The 22,626-nt window shown below is 32.3% G+C and overlaps 3 protein-coding genes and 2 long non-coding RNA genes across 5 annotated transcripts; 2 read left to right on the forward strand and 3 right to left on the reverse strand.

Moving 5' to 3' along the window:
• The first annotated feature begins 1,022 nt into the window (after positions 1-1,022).
• LOC133320078 (uncharacterized) lies at positions 1,023-3,184 on the forward strand. The gene is made up of 2 exons (XR_009753522.1): positions 1,023-1,131; positions 1,286-3,184. It is a non-coding gene; the product is annotated as an uncharacterized LOC133320078 (long non-coding RNA).
• On the reverse strand, positions 1,621-8,669 carry LOC133320079 (uncharacterized). Its single transcript, XR_009753523.1, has 2 exons — positions 7,715-8,669; positions 1,621-1,696 (listed from the first exon to the last, which is right to left on the reverse strand). It is a non-coding gene; the product is annotated as an uncharacterized LOC133320079 (long non-coding RNA).
• Positions 4,932-5,803, reverse strand: LOC116768573 (chorion class CB protein PC404-like). The gene is made up of 2 exons (XM_032659316.2): positions 5,507-5,803; positions 4,932-5,295 (listed from the first exon to the last, which is right to left on the reverse strand). Exons 1-2 carry the CDS (start codon positions 5,555-5,557, stop codon positions 4,990-4,992), a joined length of 357 nt encoding a protein of 118 aa, XP_032515207.2. The 5' UTR covers positions 5,558-5,803; the 3' UTR covers positions 4,932-4,989.
• Positions 8,670-9,192: 523 nt separating the features above from the next.
• LOC116768367 (nidogen) lies at positions 9,193-16,152 on the forward strand. The gene is made up of 7 exons (XM_061524007.1): positions 9,193-9,403; positions 11,404-11,894; positions 12,060-13,708; positions 13,779-14,774; positions 14,856-15,030; positions 15,120-15,404; positions 15,644-16,152. Exons 1-7 carry the CDS (start codon positions 9,221-9,223, stop codon positions 15,870-15,872), a joined length of 4,008 nt encoding a protein of 1,335 aa, XP_061379991.1. The 5' UTR covers positions 9,193-9,220; the 3' UTR covers positions 15,873-16,152.
• Positions 15,934-18,399, reverse strand: LOC116768368 (transmembrane protein 50A). Its single transcript, XM_032659069.2, has 4 exons — positions 18,188-18,399; positions 17,568-17,699; positions 16,645-16,780; positions 15,934-16,503 (listed from the first exon to the last, which is right to left on the reverse strand). Exons 1-4 carry the CDS (start codon positions 18,281-18,283, stop codon positions 16,394-16,396), a joined length of 474 nt encoding a protein of 157 aa, XP_032514960.1. The 5' UTR covers positions 18,284-18,399; the 3' UTR covers positions 15,934-16,393.
• Positions 18,400-22,626: the final 4,227 nt, after the last annotated feature.

The raw sequence follows: 22,626 nt of genomic DNA on the forward strand, positions 1-22,626 counted from the left end.
CTTCTTATTCTAAATTTTGTTAACGCTGCGAAAAATTCTTTAATTTTATAAAACATCTGTTTGATGTACCAACGACTACTTAAATGATTGTAAGACAATTGAAAACATGTAATGAATCGTTCTTGTCTTAGTTTTGCCAATCAACTTCCTATTACAAATCATATGTCATAAGTATTCTGTATTCAGCAGAATAAAATGTTCACTTAGTATAGACAGTATTCGGCCGAAATTACTAAACACAGCCGAATAGGCAGAATACCAAATAACAAGCCTAGTATATAATATATATGTATGTATGTACACATGTCTGTTTGTGTATAATTGCGTTTGTTTAAATGTTTTCACCTATGTTGAAAATTGTACATATAATGTTTATCATATAATTTTTGTAATGGTTTAAGAATCACTGAGATTTTATAAAACTAAAAATATAAAAATGACACGTTTTTGGTGAAATTATTTGAGCTTCATTATGTTCGTCCAATATGCTGAAATGTATAAAACATTATGAATCAATTATAAACATAGTACTAGTTTTTGCTCGCGACTTCGTCCTCATGAACACAGGAGTTGTTCATAGAAAGAAATGAATAATGTGTTAAAGCGGCTGTCGGCAACGCGCGGCCCGCGGGTGTCGTACTTGCGGCCCCTAAATGTTTTGTAAATAAGCCCTAATAATATCAAAATAAATGCAAGAACAAACCGCAAACAACTGTATAGTCAATAGCGTGTAACGCGCTTCGCTCTTCCCGCGGATGAAATGTGCATATATCAGAGATTATTTTTTTTACCTTAAAGCCTGAAATTTAGCGTATTTAATTCATGAGTCATCCTCTTTTTGAAGCCATTAGTAACTGTAACATGAAAAGTATTATGTTGTAAAATTAATAGGAATCTCACACTTTCTGACCGCCGCGCGCGATCCCGGATAAATTGTATAGTAGTGTGGAACGCTCCGCTCGGCTCGAGAATGAACAATCAAAGAACGATGCGCGGGAGGGGCGCGGGATGGGCGCGGGCGGAACAAACGAACGTTAGCGAGGACAGTTGCTTTCCACTCTCTGTCAAATACCTAATTTGATGCGTGATTAGTGAAACAATGTAATTTGTGCCGTTTTGGTTTTGATTCCGGTAAGTGTGAGATTACTTTTTATTATACACTTATGATAATGTAACAATCTACGTAATTTTGGTCTTGTAATAAACCACTTCAATGGCTATCAATTACTTGTTGCTTACCGCTTTGCGTTGCGTTTGCTACAACACAATGCTTTTATTGTTACAGTTGATAATGGCTTCAAAAAAAATGAAGATAGAAGAAGAAAATAGGGCATTTAAGGATGCATGGACAGATTTATACTTTTTTATTAATTGCAATTGCAAACCGATATGCTTAATATGCCAAAAAACCCTTACTATACAAAAAGAATATAATGTCAAACACCACTATGATAGCGAGCATAAAGCTAAATTTGCATGCCTAGTAGGTTAATCACGAAAAAATAAAATGAACGCACTGAAATCTTTAGTTAGGAACCAACAAAATGTTTTTAAGGTTCAAGTACCAAGTAACGAGTCCAGTATACGTGCAAGTTTAAGGGTAGCGGAAATTCTTGCGAGGTCTGGCCGACCATTTACCGACAGCGAACTTATAAAACAATGTGCTTTAGTCATGGCTGAGGAGGTGTGCCCCGACCTAAAAAAAAAAATTGAAAATATAAGCCTTTCTGCAAGAATATGTACTCGGCGAGCTGAAGATTTGAGCGATAATTTATGTCAGCAACTCCGGGAAAAAGCACAACAATTTGAATGATTCTCTTAAGCGATGAAAGCAATGATGTTACTGATACTGAGCAGCCTTTAATATTTGTCCGCGAAATCGATAAGAATTTTAATGTATATGAGGAGGTTTTATAGTTATTTAGTTTGAAGGGCACGACTACCGGAGAAGATTTGTTTTGTAACTTAGAACAAGCGCTAGTATTAATGCAGTTGCCATAGGAAAAACAGGTAAGTGTTACAACTGACGGTGGCAGAAACACGAGTGGACAAAATAAGGGTTTGGTAGGTAGAATTAAATCGAAACTGGCAGAGATAGGATGTGCCATCCCATTATTTTGCCATTGCATCATACACCAAGAAGCGTTATGTTCCAAGGTCGTATCATGGAGAGGAGTAATGGACATCGTGGTATCGACTGTAAACTACATCAGAAAAAATGGATTGACTCATCGTCAATTTCAACAGTGTCTGTCAGATACGGAAGCTGATCATCGAGATGTTGTTTGTTATTCTGAAGAAGGATGGTTAAGTAGAGGCGCAGTGCTGAAAAGATTTTTTGATCTCAGAAAAAAAATCAATACTTTTTTGAATGAAAAAGGCAGATCTATTCCAGAGTTGACAGATACTCAATGGTTGATAGACCTTGGATTTTTGACAGATGTCACTCATGTATTAAATACGCTAAATTTGAGGTTTCAAGGAAAAAAAAACTAATTTCTGATACGCACACAGACGTAAAAGCATTTCAAATGAAAATTAAACTCTATAAAGCATATTGATGAAAAAAAGTTAGATCATTTTCCGAAATGTAAAGATGCTGTTGAGGAAGCTAGAATTAATTTTCATTGGAACGGTGATAACATGAAGGATATGTGAATGCAATTGCAAACTCAATTCAGCGAGAGATTTTGTGATTTTGAAAAAGTTTCCAGCAAACTGAAGGTGTTTGCAAACCCTTTTTCATATGATATTAAGAAAGTACCGAGTAATTTACAAATGAACATGATTCATCTCCAACCTAATGATGTTCTTAAAAGCACTTTCTATGAACTCAATGATCTTATTAAGTTTTATGGTAGCTTGCCTTCTGATTTTGACGAATTGAAAAAGTTTGCTAAGCAATTCATTACAATTTTTGGTACAACCTATTTATGTGAAGAAACTTTTTCAATTGTCAATTATTAGAAAAAATAAATATGCATCACGTCTCACAGATGAGCATTTGAGAGCTATTCTACGAATTGTAACTACAAATATGACAGCCAACATACAACAAATAGCCTCCTACATACAACCTATTTTAAATTTGTAATTTTGTAATTTTTAATTTCGTTATTTTCTAAATATAAACTTAATGTAATTACGTGTACGAATAAAATACCGTATGTTTTAAAAATTTGAATGGCATTTTAATTTTTTTATGGAATTTAGATTATATAGGTATATTCGGCTTCTGGGGTTTGTGTCACTTGTGCGGCCCGCCTTTATTTTATTTTGCCACCTAGTGGCCCTTGTCTGCCAAATGTTGCCGATCGCTGTGTTAAAGCATAAGACATGGCGATCAACTGGCAGCGACATCTATGGATTTGTCATGGAACTTCATACACAATACGACTTATGCCATGAGGCATGATCCCGCGAGAACTACTTAAAATTCTTTGATGAATTATAATCTGTCTTATTCTGATTTTTAAGCTACGTTTCTGTAAAGTTAAACAAACACCAACGAAAATTCTGTCATCCATATATAATTCTCAACAAATTTCTCATTTATTATATTATATAAACAATTCTTATTTATTAAAGTATTAGATTTATATAAAAAGTACAAAAATTGCGAAATCATAGACGCAATGAAATATAAATAAGATTGAATGAAATTTGCCGTTAGACTGAGGAGCTAACTAGGTGTTAGCCTGCGTTTTCAGATATCATTTTTATCAGTAACTAGTGTGAGTAATAATTATTTATAATAATTAAAAATGTGATGTACTTTATAATTCTAAGCTCAACGTTATTTATATTCTGATATTTATTGGGAATTCTTGATAGTAAACTAGCGCCATCTATATATTTGTTATAATAGTGTAAATTAATGTTAATAATGTTTCTGTACAGTAATTGAAATGTCCAGATACATGACAATTGGATTTATAATTTATAATTAGAACCTTAGCATGTTTTACGTAATGTTCAGTGTTTTATTATTTAATGGAAACTCTGATGAGGGAAACTAGCGCCCTCGCTATGGTATTGTAACTTACCCTCACCTAAATATGTTACCTCTGAATATTATAAATAGGATGTAATTGCTGGACTGGGGATTCTGTTACGAGTTGTGGAGCAATAAACATCTAAGTGGAAGTACTGCCTAATTTATTTCTAACACTAGGTAGCAGAACCGGCTTCGTACGGGCTCTTTACAAAAAATATGAAATAGCATATTTAATTTTGAGAATTATGAAACTTATATTACGATAACTTTCAAATGGTACGCCCGATTTAGATGATTTAAAAACTAATTTACAGATATTGATTTAGGCTTGAAAAAGTAGTAATTCATTTGGATAACACTTCATACCGTATTTATGTAAATAACGTTCCAATAAAAGTTTTACGAATGCCAATTTTTAAAAGTTGTATATTGGATATAGTATATTATCCTTAAGGTATAGATATATGCCACCGCGGACTTTTCTGTAGACCTATATAGAATACACAGTTCCACCATATATTATTTTGTTATATCTCAAAGACTAGGCAGCGTTTTCACTAAAAGCTTTCAGACGGCTCATATTTACCCGACATCTTCAACAAATATCGTTAGTGTACACTCAAGTAAATACAGAAACTTAACAAATTATATACTAAAACCTTCCTCGAGAATCACGCTGTCGAGTGGTGGTAACTATTTGATAATTGGCGCAGTAGTTTTTCCGTTTATCGCGCACAGACAGACAGACAGACGCGGTGAGTGACTTTATATAATTTATTATATATTGTTATTGATATTTGATTTATTTGGTCTTTGTCAGGAACTATTTTTTTTGTTTCATAAATTAACCTTAAAATTACTTCTAATTTAATCTATATAGTCTAAGTCTGTACAGAAAGTTCAGGAATATTAGGCATAATAAATATATATATAAAAAAATAACATTACACATTTATTCAACCAAACAGTCTATTTAACAAAATATTAACATTTTAGAGAGTGTACCGATATTGGTAGGATGGTAGTTCCGCAACAATGCCGACTTTTTCATTCCCAGTATTGTATCTAACCGAGCCATGTCCAGCCGAAGGTAACGCACCTTCCATGCTGACTGTACCCAGGAATGGCAGAACACCAGTCACCCCAACGATCCCTTCCACAACCAATCCATCAGAAAAGACGCTGAAACTGGGCGCTGGTAGCGGCGTATTCTGAACTTTCAAAGGGCTGGTAAACACACCACAACCAGGCATTGCTTCCTGTATTACTGGTTGACCGATGCATTGAGCATATGCGTGCTAAAATAAGGATATAATATTACGATTAATTAGGTAAGTAGGCAATTATGAGAGTAAACAATAACACGATTTGTTTGTTAAGCAAATATTTGAGGCGATTTGTGAATTATAGTAACTATTTAAATCGTGTTTTCGCACCCTAACAATGTCAAAATATTAAGACATTAAAAACAAATGGTATAATAAATAATAATAAGATGATATCACTTACATTAATAAGTACGATTTGTAGGCAGATTGAAAAGCGTAGTTTGAATTCCATTGTAGTATCTACTTCTGTGCTATAACCTAATGTAGTGTGTGACGCTTCGCCCTAACCTACTGTCCTATTTATATTGATAAACGCCCCGACACATTGCTATTTACATCACATTATCAATTACAAAATGTTATGCTCAACATGAAAAACATAATTATATAGAAAATTAAGTAACGGCGATAATAAAAATGCGTAAGCATCACGAACTATCTCTACACGGAACGCGGTGAGACAATAAAAAATGACATGTCCATTATAACACTACTGCGAGGCATTGAGTATTATAGATTTTTTTCATATAATATATTTTTATATATTATATTCATAGTTTTAATGATTTTAATCAAGACCTAGTGAATTATTATGTTAAAATATAGATACATTTATCAAAATAGGATTCAGATACATTTTACGTTTTAAAATGCCTCTTTTTTTTGGTTTTTGAAAATGGAATCTCAGTTTTTGTTATATTTAATTATATTATGACTTTGTTTTTCGTCTGTCAAAAAGATTTTCAAAAGACGCGGCGGTTTATAATCCTAAGTTTTACCAGTGCTTGAATCAATTCAAAGGTCTAAAAAGGACACTCCTAAGTCAAGACATTATAAATTTTGTTAATATCCCATTTTAACCATTTCATAAAGTTGTTGACCCTCGCAAGGCAAACAAAAAACCTTCCTGTACACCTAAAATTGGTAATGTTAAAAAAAAATCATGAAGCAAAAAAAAAAATACGAGTTAAATTTATTATTAGTATATAAAATAATTGCTTTTTTGCAATTGTTAATTTCTTATTAGTAAAGTTTCTGTGTCCTATTTCTATTTATGAGACTTCAAATAGTAAAGTTAAATTTTTCACTTAATATAGTTTTATTTTGTACGAAAATCCAACTTATATTATGTTTATGTTCACAGTTTATTATAATTAAGAAATAACGTATTAAATTAACATAACTTCTTAAAGTAAAGCTAATAAAAAGTGAAGCTAGGTAATATTTCATCAGCTTTGAGTGTTTTTGCAACATAATATATGTTTAACTATGTCATTTAAACGTAGCAGTGTAGTAGGTTCCGTATACATTTGATTTCCATACCGTGTTTTATTTACTCCCGCAAAGTCCTTTATAACATTTCATATTTATATGTTTTTATTTAAAAAAAAATATATGAAGTTGTAGCTTGAATGATTTATCTCCAATTGAGAGTTTTATCAAGAGGGCAAGATGCCAGGGTCGCTTACAGACGAGTTCGGCGACATTTGAATTTAATAAATTTATAGGAAGATATTTTTGCACTTGAAAATTTATCAAACAGGTCAATGACTCCGCAATTTGGACATTCCATCGCCGATGTTGTAGATTATCAAAGAAGACGGTAATTGTTGATCTTGTTAATTTAATCGCATTTGGTTGGTATTTTTAAATTCATCAACCTTCGCATACATTTTCAGTTCGTGCTCAATACAGAAGATTGTTACTCACTGTCAAATATTTTACAATTTTGGTTTTTGTTGGCAATTTTGAATCCTCATATATTAGGAGGTTACCAGACTCAGCTACAAACGCAATTCCACTAGTAGATTTTGCGGTCATGGATAACGGGGATTTAGAGGGGAAGATAATAACTTGATTAGGACAGTTTTTCATATTTCATGCTTTAAAGACTTGTAAAAGCTTAGTAAATGACTATTTTAATACTAGCGACTGTCGTGTCGAGATATTTGCATTAAAATAATTACGTTATGCGTCCAAAAAGGTAGAGGAATTTGATTACGATTATTTTAACTTTTTATTTGTTTTATTATATTATACAGATATTTGATTTCAACTATCCGTGGTCAGAGTAACAATCAAACGATACATATGTATTATCATCGGGTTTTCCTTCCAGACATAAAAAAATAGGCATTAACAGAAGATATTCACAATAAATAACTTAAATCGTATTATATGAAATGATTATGAACTCTAAAGATGCATTGATCAACAGACAAACACCGAAAATCAATTAACATATGAGATATGTCTTATATAACATTTTTTAAATTTAAAAATGACATTCTATACACTCGATTTTATGACTTAGGGAAGTTTTTAATAATTTAAATTCAATAAATTTTTAAGGAATATTAAATAACATAAAGAAACAGAATCTATTTACTTGCAGCTTTTTTATTTTCCCTTTAGAATTTTCTTGGTAAAGTGATGAGACCAAATATTAAAATATCACGATGACTCAATGCCTGTAGGACTTCAGATATAGGTAATGAGTTGGTTGGTTTCTTCACACTCAACTACATTTTTCGGAACAAACACGGTAGGTTTTCCAGTCATGTCAAAAAAATAACATCTTCCATATGATACATTTTGGGGTAGTTATTAATCTGAAAAAAAAAAACATTTAGTACAATTTATATTTTTTTTTGTAATTAAAATATTATTGAGTATATGGATTTTAATATTCTAAAACAGCCAATGTTATATAATGCTTGTGAGACAAAAAGAAAATTTTAATTGTTATTTAACTTTGAAGGATTTTTAATCGTTTGTTTGCTAACCGAATGATTATGAGAAGTGCTAATTATATTCCTCTGAAATCTTTCTTTGGGTTTGTAACACTTCACAGTTCTTTATGTATATAACGAACATTAAACAAGTATTTTGTAAGGTTTGGACTTTCATTATCAAGATTCTGTACATATACGAATTATTTATTAATCCCTGGCCGGATATAAACAAACATATTATGTAAATTTACAACTGTATGTCTTTTATTATCAAATTTAATCAGTTAGCACATAACTAGCCGCAAGAAGTTAACCCAGATTTAACAAAACTGTCGTAACCCCAGCATCCAGAACACCGTTCCTTATTGTAGGGTTTACGACCGTTTGAAGTTTTACAGCCCTCCAGTACTTCTGAACACTAATTCTGGAACGGAACTTAAATCTTTATGTCAATTTCGACAATATTTTTTATAGCCTCGGCTTCTGAGGGTTACTAAATCTCAATACAGATTATATTTAAAGGAAACTTTAATATCGATTAAACAGAACTTCCATATAAGTTTCGCTATTATTTTTATAGGTTTACATTACAATATATTTCATATTTAAAAGCTGCGAATATTTTAAAATGAAATTAAATGCACGTTTCTTTTAAAATATTCATACAAATACGACACGGTTTGTTTGAAATTTATGTTACTGTCAATAATAAAAATTAAATAACAATGATAGTGTTAATAATAAAATAAAAAACTACACTAAAATAAATGTAATCTCAAACGAATGCATTAAAATAATTTTACTAAACGACATTAATTTTTTCTCTATTAAGTTTACTGAGAATGAATACAATTCTTACAAATATGCGTTATTGTATACTTATTTTAGTTTTTCTATGTATAATATCATTCGTTGTTAAAATACTTTTTAAGGAAATAAATAACAGACGCTAAACACAATTTGTAACGAAATAATAACCGAAGTTTTTGTACAACGGGGACGAAAGATTTAGTTATTGGAAATTTAATGAATAGATGTCGGAATAATCATTAATTTTCTGATTTAAATCACAGAAACAATAAGGTATGTGATAAGTAGCGTAAACATCGTTCCTTCCCCGAAAATCATACCATTAGCTGTTAGTCTAACTTTGTGCAGCGATGTGGTCAGCTGCGTTGGTCGTGTGCCTTGCGGCTTGCGCGCGCGCAATCACCCGCGATCAATTTTACCCCCACGGTCATGGATTGGACCAACGCTTACCCCGGGGAGCTGAGGTCTCTTCCCCAGAAGTAACCCTGGCTGTACCAGTCGTGTTTTACGGTCAGACCTACGAGTCGATTTTCGTAAGTCATATTTAGTTATTATTTTTGAATACCTTTCAGTTTTCGTATTAAAATAACTATTTTAATGGATTGCAAAAAACATATATTCACCAATAGCATGCGGGGTTAAGTTGTTAGTAATTTTAGAAGAAATATTAAAACATTTCTTTTGGAATGGAGACGTCGTAAAAGTTGACTTGTAATATTCAGACAGAGAGATTAAATGATAGACGCTTTCATATGCTTTCTGACCTGCTGAATAAAAACAAGAATTTACAAGGACTTAAGCTCGGTTTGAAACGAATAAAAATTCAATATATACATATATACATTTTCATTGCCTATATAATAAATACAAGTACGTCATTATAAATAACTTTAATAACTTTACAGTCATCTATAATGTGGAAACGAAAATATAATAATTTAAAAACGTAAAAATAAAATGATACGTTGTTTCAAAGCTGATTATTTAAAGCGGCGTTTATTTTAAGATAAAGTATGCATCGCGGATGATTTCTTTATTTTTTTTTTTGTGAGTGTATTTAAAGAAGTGCAAAAATATTTCGCAGCAGACGTTATTTTACGTGGACTGTAAATAATGAGCAGCGTTTTATGCACACAGAAAATTCGATGATAGGTGCCAACGTTATATTTAAACATTGTTTGGTTAACAGTACATTTATTATTTGGACACTATTTATAGTTGCATTTATATTTAAGATCAATTAATTATAAATATCCCATCGGTTTTTTCATCCTAATTTGTACCAAGCATGCCTCGTATGTTGTTTCTCGAGTACACGAGTTACACGTGTGCCGTTCCAATGAATTAAAATGTTTAACATACAATTAGGGCAATGACCATTTTAAAACAATATTAGACATTGTCCCTAATCAACATCACATTATTTTTGTCTAATTAAAACGAACTCTGATATTTGAATTACCGAATACATTTAGTTTGGGAATTCATTAATGTGGCTGCGTAAGAATAATGATGAAGATATATATTTTTTTAAAGTTTCATCCTTTCAATAATTCAGAATCGATTGAGTCAACTTTAAATTAAATAATTGTATAGATATTTTTTCATAAATTTATTATTATCTGTAAATATTACAAAATTATTAATATGTGCACCTATATTTTTTCTGTTTTGGAATAAAAAAATCTTTAACGGACTCTTTTATGGTGTTTGAATGTAATATCCCAAAATTAGTAATTAATATTCGGGGATTATGGGTCTAAGTCATTGACCATTGTATCCTACACCCACTCACACTTCCGTTGACTGCAATCGTTATCACCGCAGCCGATGGCAAATGCAATTTTATTGCAATTTTTTTGGCAAACTTATATCTAACTGCATTTCAATAATCAAATCATATTTGAATAAAGTTTAAATTTGTAACCAATAATTATGATTGCAAGTTTTTTTCATCACCAATTACATTGATATTTCGACATAAAATTTCGTAAGTAAATCATTACTTTGTTATAAGCCTTCATTTTATTTACAATACAAAATAGATCCATATGGTATTACATAGAAGTCGAGCTATTCCTTATTATCTCAAGAAAGATAAGTGTGAATAAGATCCATAGATCTAAATAGTTACAGTACAAGTTAATAGAAATTAAGCGGTAATTATACATAATTTAAAAACCTCAACTATGCTATAAAAACTTTTCTTAAGTAGTTAATTTTTTTTTTCGTAACTATTGTTATCATACAAGTGTCAAGACCTCGGTTGTGCCTAAGCACGATATTGTTATCACGAACGGGTCACAAACAACGCTTGTATGTATGCCTACCTAATCACAAAGATAAATTTAATAATGTATATATTCCTTACGTAACTCTTTGTAATCATAATATCTTTAAAAAAATAAGCCAATTTTTGACTCCTCGGTGTAACAATTTTGTCATCCAAGAAAGATCGTTTAGGCCTTACATTATGTAAAGACAAATGTTAAATTAATTAAGATTATTAAGATTAGTTGATCTTTTATTTCAGGTTAATAACTTCGGAGTGCTTTCATTCAGAGCCGACATACCGACATTTCTGAATGCTGAATTCCCCCTACCATATCCATCGATAGCTGCGTTTTATACCAATATTAATACAACGGATGTTGGCACGGTCTACTATAGAGAAACAAATGAATCCCATGTGCTATTAAAAGCTGAGGAGAGCGTTCAGAATAACTTCCACGATTATTATGACTTCATCCCGACCAGTGTGTTTATTGCCACTTGGATTGATGTCACTTACTCGGGTTCCCAGTGGCAGAATCGCAAGAATAGCTTTCAAATAGCTATCATAAGTAATGGGACGGAAACGTTCGTCGAGCTTTTGTATCCGGAGAGAGAAATTCAATGGATACAAAGAGAAACAAAAGATGGCGGTTTACCGGATGCTAAAGCGCAAGCTGGTTTTGTTGCGGAAGATGGACGTGTGTTTACTCTAAGAGGTTCTGGCAGTCATCAGATCAGGAATGTCGTTTCGTAAGTATTTTGAGACATTTTTAATTACTGAAAAGTCATTATACAACAAACTTAGCTTAGCTGAGAATTGAATATGACCTTGATAATAATGATACGTTGCATAGGTAACAATAATCAACATGAAATTATATTATGACAGGTAATTATTTGTCTTCCACTTTTCAGTTGGTCAAACATTCATGACCCTGGAAGATACGTCTATCGTGTAGGAAATATCCCATTAGAGGGCACCATAGCCGTTCCTGATCAGTATGATCAATATGAGGCTGAAGTTGAAGAAGAATCTAAAACTTGTGCCCAAAGTGGTCCTAGTGTATGCCACTTGCAAGCAAGATGTGTTGATTATCAAGCCGGTATTTGTTGTCAATGTAATGAAGGTTTTTATGGCAATGGAAAATCGTGCATCAAAGATGATGTGCCGCTACGTGTACATGGAAAAATGAATGGTATTATCAACAATCAAAATTTAAATGATGTTGATATTCAGGCTTATGTGGTTCTAGCTGATGGCAGATCATATACAGCTTTATCTCAGACACCGTCATCTTTAGGTAGCAGTTTGCAACTTCTTAGTGTACTGGGAAGTGTCGTAGGTTGGCTTTTCGCCAAGCCATTAGGCGAAGCCCAAAATGGTTATCAGTTGACTGGTGGTCTTTTCAATCACACCGCAGATATTTACTTTCCTGAATCTGGTGACAGAGTAACAATTAATCAAGAATATGTTGGACATGACGTGTTTGACCAAATAACTTTGGACACTGATGTACGTGGTACAATCCCTAACGTACCTACAGGATCCAGACTAGAAGTGTCTGAATACGATGAGCAGTACACTATTGTCGAACCAGGTCTCATTCAAAGTGTATCAACACGGATATTCATGAACAAAATAACAGGACAAAAATATGAACAGAGAGTTTCGCAGACGTTTACTTATAGCCCATGCAAGTTTGCACCACCGTCTGAAAACGCAAATAAGCCGCTTACATTGAAAGTTATAAAAAATTATTTAGGATACGAAACAAGAGGAAACATTGTTCGATATGGAACAACAAATAAAATTCAGTCAAATATTCAAGATCCCTGCGCAGTAGGCAGGAATTCTTGCGGTCCCCATAGCACATGTGTTGTACAGGGTGATTCCTTTGTATGCGTATGTCAATCAGGTTTTAAGAATAATAATGAAAATTGTATTGACATAAATGAATGTGAAGCCGGAACACATAACTGTGACAATAACGCTGACTGCTACAATCAAGATGGCGACTACCAGTGTATATGCCGAGAGGGTTACGAAGGGGATGGAATAAGCTGTAGAAGCATTTCAAATTGTAGGAACAAAGTCTGTGATCAGAATGCTCAGTGCACAGAAAATCCTCTTGAAGGCCCAGTCTGTGTATGTAATCCAGGATTTACTGGAGACGGGGAAAGATGTTGGACCGCATACTATAATGCGTGCATTAACTGCTCCCCAAATGCTCAATGTCGACGTTCAGATGACAGTAATAGCGAAAGATGTTATTGCAATCCCGGTTTTATTGGTGACGGACAATCTTGTGTGGAAGAAGTGACAACTGAACCATACGAGCCAGAGACCACCTCAGTGTCTGTTGCTTTTACACAGTCGACTACTACAGTAATACCTGAAAGTGAATACAATCAAACCTATGTTTTACCTAACTGTGATCTTTACGAATGCATTTGTCCTCCAGGATATTCAAGTTTCAAAGATGATAGAAATAACGACCTGTGTCGTCTTGATAACAATGACCAGGAGAATGATTTGGATGAAAACAAATACAACTCGAATTCTAGTAAGTTCAAACAAAATTTAAAACATTAAAGTTTATTTCAACATAATACTTATTATAATATTGTTTTTAGTGAGGTGTACTGCGGATGCCGATTGTCCACCAAACGCGGTATGCGCGTTTAGCTACTACTACTCTTCAGACGATTCTGGTTTAGGACATTGTGTTTGTCCGGAAGGATATGAAGGTGACGCATATGAGTGTATTGAAAAAACAGGACCCAGTTGTTCCTGTGGTCCTGCAGCCCATTGTATCGATACAGTAGGCGGCCAGCTCATATGTGTATGCGATGCTGGTTATCATGGGGATGGTTATATATGCCGTCCGAACTTCAGCTGCACAAACAATTCAGACTGTGAATACAACGCTGAATGTCGACCTGATGCAAGCACCAATGAATACGTTTGTCAGTGTATAGAAGGATATGTCAAAGATGAGAGCGATGCGTGTATTAAAGATGGACAGCTCTGTAATGGCGCCGTATGTTCAGAACACGCTTCCTGCTTATACGACGCCGCAATCGATATTAGTTATTGTTACTGTGATGACGGATATGAAGGTGATGGTATTTCTAAATGTGTCCCCAAAGGAAAAACCTGTGACGTTGCCAATGATTGCGATCCGAATGCCATTTGTACTCCAACAGAAATTTCCTATCAGTGTATCTGTCGTGAGGGCTTTACTGGCGACGGCTATACCTGTACCCCAGAAATGAATTGCAAATATAATATATATTTATGTGATGATCATGCTTCGTGTTTAAAGACGAGCGATGGGTATGAGTGCGAGTGTAATACTGGTTATAACGGTAATGGAACTCATTGCCAGCTCAATCCACGACAGGCCGGGAACTTCCTGGTGGCGAGCGATGGCGCTTCCGTTTATCGTGTACCATTCAGAGTGACACCGAGGGAGTTTGCAGCTCCAATAAACAGCGGTGCAATTCAGATAGCTGTGGGCATAGACGTGGACTGTTTGACCGGAAAAATTTATTGGGGAGATGTCAGTGGTGCCACAATCAAACGAGCGTCATATGATGGTTCTGGATTCGAGTCGTTCCTATCAAATGGTAAATACATTTAATATTTAAATTGCAAACTAATATTAGGAAATAAGCAGATTTTAAAAAAAAATTTAATATGCATTATAGATGTCCAATCGCCAGAAGGTTTGTCAGTGGACTGGTCCGCTAGAAACGTCTTTTGGACGGACTCGAAAAAGTTGACTATTGAGGTAGCCAACATTGACACTAAAATAAGGAAAGTCTTGTTCCAAAGAGAAGGTATACACAATCCAAGGGGTATAGCCGTTCATCCAGGGAAAGGGTAAATTAAATTGTATTTGGTTATTGTAATAGAAAGTAGCGTTATATTTTTTTCACATAGAATCTATAGCCCAATCATTGAATTTCCAGAAAAATCTTTTGGAGCGACTGGAATCGCGGTGGACCAAAAATAGAGTGGGCGAGCATGGATGGTTCTCAGAGGGGTATCTTTTTGGACCAATCAGATGTAAAATTGCCAAACTCATTGGCCATAGATTGGTCTAGAGATAGACTGTGTTACTCCGACGCTGGCTTTGCTAGCATAAAGTGCGTCGGTATAGATACCTTGGAAAAGGAAACCATAGCTGTGAATTGCTCATATCCATTTGGTTTGGCCATCAGTGGAGATACTTACTACTGGACCGATTGGAAAACGTAAGTATACTTTCACGTTTCTAGGCCTTATATATACAAGTCTATCTTTAAAGATTTTAATTAAACGTTTACTTGAAATGTTGCATAAACAAGTAATAGAATACTTTCGTATAGCAAAATAGAAGTCACAATGTGTGCTATTCAGTGGAAATATATTTAATGGCAACCATTGCGATCGCGTTGAAGTTTCATTATAATACTTTATTTTTTTTAATAATATAATCTATATTTTGCCACAGATTAAAAATCGAGTCTATAGACAATTTGACGCAACTGAGAGGCCACGTTCCGATAGCTACTGCTTCAAGGAGGTTGTATGGTGTTTCGGTTGCTCCGGACCAATGTCCAGCACAAAGTAACGTATGCCAGGTTAGGAATGGAAACTGCGACCCTTACAACCTCTGTTTGCCCGACGGTCAAGGCGGTAGGACTTGTGTCGCCGGAGACAACCTCCCAAATAACTACTAACAATCACCTTAAGCCTTCATTTTATTCAGTACTTACTGCTAAGGTTCAAATGAAATACTCGTGCTCAATATTTTTTTATTATTATTTCTTTTCTAGTATAAATTTATACTAAAGCAATAGTTATTTATTAATCCAATTATATTTATTTAGCTGTTTTTGAAAAACTCCATTGTGATGGAGTCATTGCCGACATGAATTTTCATTATAATTAAGGAATTCACACAATAGTTTTAGATTTACTGTATCTTCTATGTAAATATAACAAATAAATAAATGAAAATGGTTTTATTTAAAAAAACTAATGAAATCAATTTAAATTTATATATAGATGGTCTACAAAATACTCTACGATGAAAAGGACAAAAAAATTATTATAGATTTATAAGTAATCATGAGAGAAAATATTTTATAATACTCTTTAACATACAATTGTTATAAATATCTCATACAAAATGTTTACAGTTACATTATCAAAGGTATTATTTAAGCTATTATGATCTTAACAACAAACAAACAAATAATCAACCCCAGACATCTTCGGTGCGACCAAATTTAAAAACTAAAGATCCAGCAAATATGAATGCATTTTGCATAAATAGACTTACACCAGGCCAGGTGTGTTTGTTGCTACCTGTAAATGTACACATTTGATTAAAAATTAAATTTTGTGCAAAATATAATACATTTGTCTATGGTTCTCTATAACAAAATAATGATGCCATATCTAACATGAGTGAACATTTGCTCATATCCAGGCCAGAAATATACCAACCAGCATTAACATAGTTTGCAAATAGTATCCAGCAGGCCGCTATCAATGAAGCAAAGCCGACTACAAAGCCAAGGAACAACCATAGTCTCGCTCCACGAGGTCCCATACACCCACCGGTGTAGGTTTCACCACGAACCTGGTAAATTGAGTATTAAATAAAAATTAAAATAATTGAAATAGGATAACTTAAGCTTTAGTAAAATATGTGGTAGCTCTAACTTGAGAACATTCTGTTCATTATTTTCATATATTCTTATCATACAAACATTTTTCTTCATATTTATTTAATTAAAAAAAAAATATTTTACTGATTCACTATTTATTAATTATTATTTGTATCATATAAATTTTTAATAGTCTAAATTTAGGTTACAAATTTTATATCATTCTATCATTTGTCTACATGTGTACTATGAAATTATAAGTTGAAGGCTCCTTATAATATTATAAACCAGACAAAAACTAAGTCTATTTGGAATAACAAATTTTGTTAATAACAACATTTTTGTAATAGCTATGTACAATAGTTTTTGAGGCTGTATGAATATTTGTTAATTTTTCGCACACAAAGAAATTAATGGATTTTATTAAACTTTATGGTAATGTAACTCAGAAATCAAATTTACACTGAGGATATAATTTATCTCGTAATCCCATATATTCTACGGGATCACAGCATAACACTTGCATGTATGAAGTCATGTAACACAGACTATAGAAGTTGTAGCTGGCAATTCACCATATATGTTATTTTACTTTGTATCCTTCTCTCCGAGTTCTTGCAGACAAAGCCATAGACACCAACCAGTAAGATAATAATATTTTAGTAAAGAAATATACACCACAATTGAGTAGATAATCTTGCAAAATGGATTTTGCTATTAAAGCAGTGAGATAATAATGTACTTAAAATTTCTATATACCTGTGCATTAGACACCGAGTTAACCATCAGTAGTGAAAGTGTTGCCATAACTCCGCAAACATGAGCTGCACCGGGGAGTTCACTTTTATACACTGATGCAGCATCAATAATAAACCACCAACCGGTGAAGAACTGGAATTAACAGTGTGCCATTATTCAAACTAGCTTCTAGCACTTTCATTTACATTTTTATTGCATTGTTAATCAAGAATGTGTATTTTGGTAAAAAATAATCCTTTCTTCTATTATATTATTGTAAGGAAATCATTATATAATAAGAATTTAAATTATTGGCAAAAGAAAATTGCTTTGTTTCTATTTTATGGGAACATGATATTGTTACAGTTAACCAAATTTTTTTAGTCTCACATTATATCTTTCATTATATTATTTTAGTAATACCAACATTAAGAATATATGAAGAAATTATTGATTAAATATGTAATGAAAAACAGTAGGAAACAAATAACAGTATCAGTAGTCGTAAAAAAGTAGCCATGTTCTTTATATTGATTCTATAGAAATAAAATGAATGTTTCTCTTAGGGTATGTTTTATGCACAAAAGATAATTTGAGGGTAATAAGATTGGGAAAGTCAAGTGATTCATCAATGTACAAACCAGTAAACCAGCGAATATCGACGCAAGGATGTTACGTTTTTCGCCACTTTCGAACCAAACACAGCTTGGCATACTCATATTGTCGAAACAACTCATGGCTAATAATTTGAATCAATTTAATTTTATAACAGATATTTAATTATATTAGTCCTGGTTCTGATATTCGCAACAGTAAATAAAAATGACAACAACTCCAGTATTCAATCACAGAAATGTCAAAGGTTTTAAGTAAGCATAGATAAAAAAGAAGTACAGATAAAAATTTTAAGTAATATATTACCATTATTTTAATATTAGTTATATTAAATCTTGTTTTTTGTTTCTTAAGGCTCTTTTAAATATACTAATTTAGTCTACAAAAGCTGGTCTTAAGATCTTCAGCATCAGAATCATTGCATTCAGGAATAACTAAGGTTCATTAATCTTTTGTGGTTACTTAGTACGGATAATATTAAAGATTATCATGTAATTAACAAGAAAATCTTTCATTACTAGATAAATTATGGTTTTTCAATATATCTGATCTTTCAGTTTTAAATTATTAATATATTTTACGATTAAATTTATTGTACTCTACATAAATACTGCTTATTGCAAATTACTCGGTTAAGTTACTTTACTCGGTTAAGTTATTACTTGCAAATTGATTTTTTTTCTATTGTACAGATCTAATTTTTTAATATTATAACCTTATATAATATTTTTTTTATTTAAATTTCTTAAAAAGTAGTTTGAAGGCTAGTAAACAAAAAATAATGATTTTTATAGTAAACTTACATGTAAACCATGAAAGCTATCATTATATATTAAATTTCAATTAAAAACCAGTCAAACGAAAACCGAAGCATCTCAGTCATCCGAATTTTTCTTAAATAAAAACTCCCTTCTCATTACTCAGCCACGACTTCCCTTCAAAGCAATTTATCGTCAAACTTTTGACGGTCATTTGTTTTTACCATAGATTAATAAAAACAAATATAAATATTTTAGGAGACATTTAAAATCACTTAATATGAAAGAGCTGTATGTGAAGATAATATATAATATATTTAATAACAGAATTTGATTTTTCCTTTCCTTTTTATTTTTTCCAATATATATTTGTCAATAAAAATAGAGGCCAAGAGTTGGGTATTATATTTTGTCAGCAATTTTCTTAGTTTTATTGAAATTTGGCTTTGGCTTTATTTTAATTAATTTAAATTTTTGTCTATGGTTTTTCATTTCCTCGTTCGTTTTATGACTATATGTGTTTTATGTTTTGGGCTTCCAATATATATTTATATTTCTGTTATGGAGTAAACTCTCTTAAAACTAACTATAATTTAAATTTCATAAATATAGTTCTTTTTAAATATTAGTATCTTTAGGTTTCGAATTTTATTAAAAATTGCACATTTGGATGCTTAAAAGTTGTATCAGAATTAATTGTAGAAAATGTTAAGCTTCTCTTTTGTGACGGTCTGTGAGCAATGAGAATTATAATTGAATCTGTAGTTCGGTCTCGCGGCGTTTCCACGCCACTTCCGGCCACCCTGAATGATTCGCTATTTCCTGTTTTTCCCGACTTATGATTTAACGATACATGCATTACGGTTATTATATCACGTAACTGTATTAAATATTGAGAATTATTTGACAGTTTTCAATACGTATGTCATTCTTTATGACGGTTTAGTTACATGCTTATTTATTTTATTAAATGTTTTGTAAATAATATAAAATGATACGATTTACAGGTGATTAAAAATAAATTCTTCAAAAATTTTATCGTCGTTTATATCTCATTAATTTTAAATATATACGTATTAGTGTGAAAACTTGTCTTAATAATTTTTCATCACATTAAGCAGTTCATGACATGACAAAGCAATGAACATTACGTTCCAGACCACGTAGGTGACTGAATATCCCTTGTGAATTGTAGACAAGATCAATGAAATTACGTGACTAGGTTCAGCTAGGGTTTAGGGTTTAGGGTTTAGAGTGTACATCTATATATTCCTTTCTAGCTGTATACAAATTGTATTTCTTTTTTTGTGTAGACCTAACCATTCCACAGTAACAGACAAGATCGTCTGTTACCACAATAGAGATATTACTTTTTTATAGATTCCTACGTCGATATATAATTTTTGTGTTTAATATAAGATATAAGAATGACAATTTTTAGCCATTAGCCAAACTCAATGAAAACAATGTTAAGAGTCAACGTTTATGTTAATAACAATCTTGTGTGTATGAGGTGTCGTAGCTCCGAAACGGATCGACCGATTCGAGGCTGTTTTACTTCAAATCCAGTTTCCTTGCTGTGATCTTAGATATGTTTGTTTCATATAGGTCCAGTAGGGTGAGAGTACCAACTCTTCCAAAATCATCTAACAATAAGCCTCACTCGTGCTAGTATAATATTTAAATGTCAGTATATATTTTATACATAGATATTGCCAAGGTTTGGGAACTTTAAAGATTATATACCACAGTTATGTATTGTTTTGCTAAACTTTATTTCGACGATTACCTTTTTGTTACATGCTGTACGCTTCGAAATATGTAATTATTTTTAAACATAAAACAAATTATTACAGAGTTAAATTATTATTCATTCTTATGATTGCACCCGCAAATGATAAATTTCTATTCAACAAAATTAACTAATCTATATAGTTGTATAGTATAAACTAAAACAGAAAATACGGCCATTTTAAAATAATATTAAAGCATAGCTCACAAGTCGTATAATTTGAGACATTGGGCTGTTAAAGTTTATAGCTGGCATCTGAGTAACGTATCAAATATCACTGGAAGCTATTAATTCAAGCGTCAAATGACAAGTACACCGTTTATTTTTATCATTAGTACGATGCATTATAAGTATTGTTTTATAGAAAATACACTACTACTAATTTGTGATTACAATCTTTATAATATTATAGTACGGAAAATAAATTATTTTTAAATTGTTGTTACAAATGCTTTGGCTTAAATAATTCTGGTCGTTTCACGTGAAGTTAAAAAAAAAAAATTCATTATAGCCGTACTGTGTCGTAGTGTGCGATGGAAAATTAAGATCGGTGAAAAATCATTGCAATTAAGAGTTGCTCTGGATTCCCAGACGAGAACCGGTTTCAACCGAGAATATAAGTATCATAAGTAAATCTTAACTGTGGAGTTGGAATGATGTTGTTGTTCGTTAACGTTTTTTCTTGTTGTCTTTATACACTTGTTTAGTGCAAAAACGAGGATTACCCCGTTTTAGAATGACACAAGAGCTTAGGGCGATGGAAGAATAATGACATTATAAAATAAATGCATGATTGTAATCTTCGCCGCCGGCTACTTCTCGTAAAATGTTTACGAGACCACTGGGCCAGCGGCTCAAAGAACTGGGTTTCAGCGGATTCATTTATTGCTATTTATTAAATATAAAACATCCTAAGAAATCCACATTGGGTTAGAAAACGTACGGATTTTAATACACTATAATAGGATGAGTTAGGAATTAAATTTAGAATAAAAGAACTGCGATACGTGCTACTGTCCAGTAATAATTGTTTTTTTTTTACAAAATTGTACATTAATATTATCTGTGTTATTTTTGTTTATGCATAACTCCGTCAGCTATGCGACATTTTGTTCTTTTTATGTATAGGGATATACTTTTTAATTGGTCGATTAGATATTTGACAAGAGTGACATGACACTGCGTAATGCGTATTTCTTTAAAATCTAATACACTCAAATTTAATGATATTTAATACTGTTGTCGACTTAATGCGCTAACCTAAATGTATCAGTATACAATAAAAATCATACAAAATATACTACTTTGTCTTTACAACTAGATTGTAGATTGTCTTTAAAAGATATCATCGCTTCAACTCGTATTACGTACCTAGTATTCAGACGTAGTAGGTTAAAACGTTCACTCGCTCAACCCCTTCTAATGCGATTTGTGTTTTACTGTTTGCGTAATATGTCCTCTAGTGTTTGATTAGATTTGTAACGATGGTTAGTGTAAGAATATTACAAATCTGTGGTAAAAATTGTGCATTAAGTAATAAAATATGTTTAAAATTGAATGTAAATCTTGATTTAATATGTAAATAGATTGAAAGACAGTTGATTGTTTTGAAATAGTTTATTTTGCGATCAAATTTCCGTCACTTGAAATAGAGGGACCATCAAAATCCTGAAGTATTAAGTCCCCTCAGTGACTTGACCGTTTAGTTAACGCCCAAACGGTTTCCTTGTCTTTCAAGGTGCGGTAAAATTAGCAAGAGATCTCTTGAAACCTTTTTGTTGAAGCAGCCTCCCTCCCTGCTTTATGAACTTTCTGTATCACCTACAATAATATAGGTACTACACAAATCTTCAAAGACACTGACTTTAACGAGTGTCTAAATAAATTCCTGATTGAAATCTTAAATTTCCCTTTC

This window comes from Danaus plexippus, chromosome 4, assembly GCF_018135715.1.
Source record: "Danaus plexippus chromosome 4, MEX_DaPlex, whole genome shotgun sequence".
NCBI lineage: Eukaryota > Metazoa > Arthropoda > Insecta > Lepidoptera > Nymphalidae > Danaus > Danaus plexippus.